This window comes from Tupaia chinensis, unplaced genomic scaffold (genome assembly GCF_000334495.1).
Source record: "Tupaia chinensis unplaced genomic scaffold, TupChi_1.0 Scaffold000119_1, whole genome shotgun sequence".
Taxonomy (NCBI): domain Eukaryota; kingdom Metazoa; phylum Chordata; class Mammalia; order Scandentia; family Tupaiidae; genus Tupaia; species Tupaia belangeri.
Genome location: NW_006159585.1, coordinates 5951005 through 5957536, shown reverse-complemented (window position 1 = coordinate 5957536; position 6532 = coordinate 5951005). Strand labels below are relative to the sequence as shown.

Below are 6532 nucleotides of genomic sequence, written 5' to 3'. Positions count from 1 at the left end.
GTGTGCGTGCGTGCCCAAGATCCCGAGAGGAGAATGGAGGAGAAGGGATTGCGGCGTGACCATCACCCCCCAGGGGGGTGATTTCTTGCTTTCTGTCTCTATGTCTCTCTCTGTCTGTCTGGCGAGCGCACGCGCCCTACAGTGAAAATCTCTCAAAAAAAAAAATGCATGCAATAACCCCATAAACCCATCATAAAGTGAAAAAAAAAATCCTAGGTGGCATCATTGTAAGTTGGGGACAGTCTGTGCACATGGGGTGGTAAGAGGCGAGGTTCCCGTGTCTGGATTGGTAGGATAGGATGGGGTCTTAGGAACCACTTTCAGGAGTCTAAATGATCAAGGGTGCTGATTTTCTTCCTCAGGCCAGAAATGTCTTGAGTTGGTAAAGATGACGCTTGGTCAGTCACGCTCCTCTGGTGCCCACATTTTTTATCATCTCAGCCGAGATTGAAACGGCCATATCAGAATTTTCTGCTGCCTATATAGGGAACTATCTTCAAAGAAAGGGGCTCCTTGGTTACAGAGAGCAATACTTTTCGTTTTCAGAATTCAGTCTGAGTGCAGGTAGACAGAAACATGGATCATGAAGCCGATATTTCAATAATTTACCTCAGGTTTATTTGGCCTATTTGCAAATGCCTTCTCCCTTTTATGCTTGCTATTGCTTCTCCCTACCCTGTAACACAGATGATTGTGTTTTTCCATTCTTCGGTGTAATTGATAATGAGACACAATCTAATTTTCATGGCGGGGGCGGGGGCACAGCTCCATGGCATAGAGGAATAAAAAGAGAAAAAAAATTTCTACTGGATTTGGTCTGAGCAGAGTATTTCAGAGTCCTAGAACAGATATTTCCTCAAGGAGACCTGAAAGAGAACTTTTGACACTCTGGAGTCACCATAAGTAAGTTTTCTATTAGTAAACATGGACATGAGACTTTAATTAAGGTAGTGTCTCAGACAGAGGTGGACTTCTCTAAGTCAAAATTCTCCACCGCCAACTCAGTGAGTGACTTTGAGCATCTCTGGGGCTTACAATATGTGACCTCTAAGGGGTTGTACCTGTCAAGTTAGAGTTGGACTGCTGCTTTTTTGGTCCTACCAAGTTGCAAATGCCAGGAATCACTGAAACGGGGAGGAATTATAGGAAGCAAAAATGTTTGGCTACTGGTAGAACTTGGCAGCTCCCAAGAGGGGCTTGAAGCAGGTGTTATGTAGCATTTGGAGATAAGGAGGCTAAGCTTGGGCCACCACTTATAAAATGGTAGCAGCCCAGCCAGCAAGGCACAGGCAGTAGGGCACTGCTGCCTGATACTGGAGCCACACAGGAGGCCCAGCTTTGGATCAGTGTTGATCTGAACATGTTGGTTGAATGGTATGTGCTCTTGATCCTGGCTGACTGGGAAGCCATGGGGAGGATCACAGCATAGTGAGGTATGCTTCTCTCAAGGTACACTTGAGAGAGAAAGATTGTCTTTCATGAAGTAAATAAATAAAAATGTTAAGAAATAGTACTATCTCCACCTGGAAGAGTGGCAATGTCTATATTCAGACCAGAAGGACCATGGAACAGATCAACATTGCTAATGGATCTGCTCCACGTAGCCTGGGAAAGTCAGGAGCCATTATTAAATAAAATTCCAGCTCCTCCTGCAGAGGGACATAATGCTTGTGTGACCCATAGCTCCCTGCCTGTGCTGGTAAGGCTCTGTCACCTGCCTATCCTTGTGGGGCTCATGTTGGAGCCCTGTCTGTTCTCTCTGTCTTTGTTATCTTCACCATTGGCAGGTGAATAGCCACCCTATGGCCCTACACTTCCAGCAGGGTTGGAAGATGACTGCTGGGTTCCCTCGAGGGAATTTCATGTACTCCACAAAGCTCATATTTAAAGTGAAACCTTCTCAACTATTTCATTCAGATACCTTGAAAATCCATCCATCCATATTTGTGTGTTATGGGAATGGACAAAAACTTAATTTTAAATGTATCTAGAAGGAATAACAATTACATTTCATTGTTAATATTATCATATAACTATTGCAAAAAGTCAGTGTCATTCCTTATTTATTTATTTTTTTGGAGAGGTTTTCGCTATAGGGCGTGTGCGCTCGCCAGACAGAGAGAGACATAGAGACAGAAAGCAAGAAATCACCCCCCAGGGGGGATGGCCACGCCGCAATCCCTTCTCCTCCATTCTCCTCTCGGGATCTTGGGCACGTACGCACACGCGCCCGGCGTGAGTTTTAAGCCACCGGGTCCGGGACGTGAACCACAGTCGACTACGTGGGAGTCCAGCGACATAGCCATTATGCTAACTGCTGGTTCCCTCATTCCTTATTTTAAACCATTGCTTCTCTCCACCTTTTATACTGATTGGTTTTAGAGAGCAGTCATAAGGATAACTTGTGCGGTTTAGGATGATAATTAGATTCAAGGATGCTGAGTCAGTTTTCTGGGTTCAGATTTCAGTTTTGTTGTAGCCACTCCTCACTTACGGACCTACCTACTTATCCACTCCTGGAATTTACAACCAGTTCTCAGCCCAAGGAATTCCCTTTCTCAGTCTCCGTGAGTCTTAGGAATCCTCTTTCTCAGTTTCTGTCTCTTTCCTGAAGTCAGCTAGTATTCACTACAGGAAGTGCTCACAATTACACAATACTATATATTTCATTTATAAATTTGTGCTTTTGTGCACCCATAGTAGTATTTAGAATAAATAAAACAAACATGCCGGATTTATGTTATTGTATTGTGATGTGTCTTGTTGCTTTCTGTCACTTATCTTGTAATTTTCCAGCACCTTTTGAATTACATTATTGTAGTGTGGTGTCGCATGATACCCATTGAAAAATATTTATATACCCTGTGATGCCATGACACACTACAAGACATCTGTCTTTAAGCTCCTTACTTAGCCACAAATTTGTTTAACAACCCAGTCATAGGACCAGAACTCAGTGGTGAGGCATGCTTGTACTTGTTATTTTGAGTAAGTTAATCAACTTTAGTACCATCAGGAAAATAGGAATAATAGTACTCATATAGATGTGAAAATGCTTAGCATGAAAGGGCTTGATAAGTGGGAGTTACTATTGTTATGTCTGAGAGGTAGTATACATCTTCATTATTGGCTTCATTATTTTGACTAATAAAAATATGGGCCAGCCAGTTGTATGATGGTTATGGCAGCTGGATCCCACATGGTCAATTATGTAGTTCAATTCCCAGACCCAGTGGCTCAGAGAAAAAACTAACATCATAGTCACAAAAAAAAAAATTGCTTCCATATTCATTTGATAAAACCTGGGTTAGGTGGAGTAGAGAATAGCAGAATAGCTTCTCTTAGGTGTCTTTTTTTTTTTTTTTTGAGAGTTTTTTGCTATAGGGCACGTGCGCTCGCCAGAAAGACAGAGAGAGAAGAGAGAGAGCAAGTGAGAAATCACCCCCCAAGGGAGGATGACCACACTGCAATCCCTTCTCCTCCATTCTCCTCTCAGGATCTTGGACATGCACGCACACACACCCGGTGTGAGTTTAAGTCACCAGGTCCGGGACTCGAACTGCAGTCGACTACATGGGAGTTCAGCAACATAGCCATTACGCTAACTGCTGGTCCTTCCCCCTAGCTGTCTTATAGACATGTCTTCCCTTGGCATTGCCCAGGCATCTTTTTTCTAAATAATTATATAATTTATTATTATTATTTTAAAAATTTGAGGAGAGAGAGAGAGAGAAAAGTGAGAAAGCAAGCCACCAAGTCTGGAACTTGATCTGCGGTTGACCATGTGGGAGTCCAGTGCCTTAATGATCACACCACCGGCTGACCCCTGCACTAGCGCCTTGATGAATAAGGACATATATGTTCTTGATAGGGAATGGACATGAATGTTTACAGGCCTCTAATTTAATTGTGCCGACATAAGCTTACAGAATAAAAAACCCTTTTAAAATGTAAATGGTATTTAACAAAAGTTTAATAATTCTTTTTTGAAATCAAAGATTTTTGATTCCAGATTTACTAAAGAGATCTTTCTAAAGTGATCAGGGAGTCTCCACAGTGTCATGAGTTCTGCCCAAGTTCAAAATAGGGTACATCATTGGCTAGCCATAAGACTGACAAATTGCTTAGCCTTGCTGTGCTGTGGTTTCCTCATGTTTGAAGTGGGCGTAATAAATAGCACACTGCCTTGGTGTGGTGTGAGGACAAAATGAAGTAAACCATGTTGAATACTTAGCCCTCAAAATAAACTGGTATTAATAACAATTTCTATTTTCATTAATAGCCCTTATGTTCTCTTCACAGACAGAGCTTATAATGGATGCTATCCATAAACAAAAGAGCTTACAGTTCAAGAAAACCATGGACGTGAGTCACACTTTCTTACCTTTGTTTGCAAGGGTGACATTTTTCTGAAATCCTGTGCAGTGTGTGAGTGTCTCCCTACTTGGATAACATTTTAATAATGTTCTTATTTCTTAGTGCAGCGTTTTAGGGAAAATAAACTTGAGTGGCTTGGCTTTCCTTCTTTTGTTTTTAAGGCTGTGGGAAGATCAAAGATGAAACCTGATAGTAGAAATACAATGGTGTTAGCTTTCTGGTAACCTGGGAAAATATAGCAAGTCATTTAAAATATTTTGGGCCAAGACACAAAAGCATATTCACTCTACAATTCTTTTTTCATCTTTTTGGATTTGAGATTTTACTCCCATGACTATTTTGAATCTTTGTTGCTTATCTGCTTTATTGAGTGACCTCCTTCCTGTTTTACTATACCCCCAAATCGTAAAAGCCTCTCTAGGGCGCATGTACTTGCCAGAGAGCGACAGAAAGAGGGAAAGTGAGAAATCACTCCCCAAGGAGGATAGACATGTCACAATCCTTTCTCCTCCATTCTTCTCTCAGGATTTTGACCACACATACACACATGCCTGGCATGATTTTCAAGCCGCCAGGTCCAGGACTGAAACCAAGCAACAGACATTGTGGGATACAACACTTTAATCTCCATGCCACCTGCTGGCCCAAGCCTTCTTTTTAAAAAGTAACTTAATGCTTGGCAGGGCCAACAGATGGCTTAGTGGATAAGGCACTGGATATCCATTTGGCTGTATGTGGTTCAAGTCCTGGCAGGCTTGAAAATCACATTCGGCACATGTGTGTACATGCCCCAAATCCTGAGATGAGACTAGAAGAGAATGTATTGCAGCATGGCCATCCCTCATGTAGGTGAGGAGTGATTTCTTACTTTTTCTCTCTCTTCTCTGTCTCTCACTGGCAAGTGCATGCACCCTATGCAAAAACTTACAAATAGAAAAAAAAAGTTTGGCAAGACTGATAAGACAAATTACTATGGATATCACTTTAACTTTTGCTATAGGGCATGTGTGCTCACCAGAAAGAGAGAGAGAGAGAGAGAGAGAGAGAGAGAGATAGAAAGTGAGAAATCACCCCCCAGGGGGGATGGCCATGCCACAATCCCTTCTCCTCCATTCTCCTCTCAGGATCTTGGGCACCCATGCACATGTGCCTGGCATGAGTTTAAGCCACTGGGTCCAGGACTTGAACCACTGTCTACTATGTGGGAGTCCAACAATGTAATCATTAAGCCATCTGCTGATCCCACATCATCATGACATTCTATGGCTATGAAATGATATGAAAATATCACCAATGTTCTGCTGCATTGTTTGATACAGATCATCTCAGAATCAACTGATATATAGGGAATGATATAAGTGTAATGCAGAAATGGTGTTGGTTGATATATTTCTCCCAACCTTTTTTGTTTTGAACAATCTGGTGCAAATTTTCTCACAATTAAAGACAACATCTTATCAAAATATAATTTTTCTTAGGGGCCAGGTCGTGGTACAGTAGCAATTTACAAGGCTGTGTGAGGCTGAGCCACATGAGAAGGTTCCAGGTTTGCATCTGGGGACCTCCATGAGTGCACTAGGCAGGCACATGCCCATGATGTGGGACTGGCTGAAGATATGGATGAATCGTGACACTGAGATCCCATTAGGGTGCTGTCTCTTTCTTCCTTTGTTTTTCTGTCTCTCTTTTGCTCATGGAATAAATAAATAAAAATTTAAATTATAGATAATTTTTTTTATTGCCAGAGGGTGTGTACTTTCATCAAAGAGAGAAAGTGTGAGAGAAAGCACCCCCAAATGTCACACCATAATCCTTTTTCCTTTATTCCTCGTTCATGTCAGGGATGCACACACATATTCTTTGAAGGTTTTTTAAAAAAATAATTATTTATTTTATTTTATTTATTCATTTTTTTTTAAAATTTGACCAGAGAGGGACAGAACAAGAGAGAAAGAGAGAGAGAGAAAGTCGCCAGGTCCAGGACTTGAACTATGATCGGACATGTGGAAGTCCAGCACTCTTAACCACCATGCCACCTGCTGGTCCCCTTTCTTTGGAGTTTTAACATTTATTTATTTATGGGGCCAGCAAGTGGCATGGTGGTTAAGAGTGCTGGACTTCCACATGTCCGATCATAGTTCAAGTCCTGGACCTG

General features: G+C 41.9%; 1 protein-coding gene across 1 annotated transcript in view; it reads left to right on the top strand.

Moving 5' to 3' along the window:
• PSTPIP2 (proline-serine-threonine phosphatase interacting protein 2) overlaps positions 1 to 6532 on the top strand; it is a 120661-nt gene that overhangs the window by 92029 nt on the left and 22100 nt on the right. Inside the window, exon 6 of the mRNA XM_006144409.3 lies at positions 4303 to 4365. Coding sequence (XP_006144471.1) covers positions 4303 to 4365 — 63 coding nt within the window. The remainder of the gene's footprint in view (positions 1 to 4302; positions 4366 to 6532) is intronic.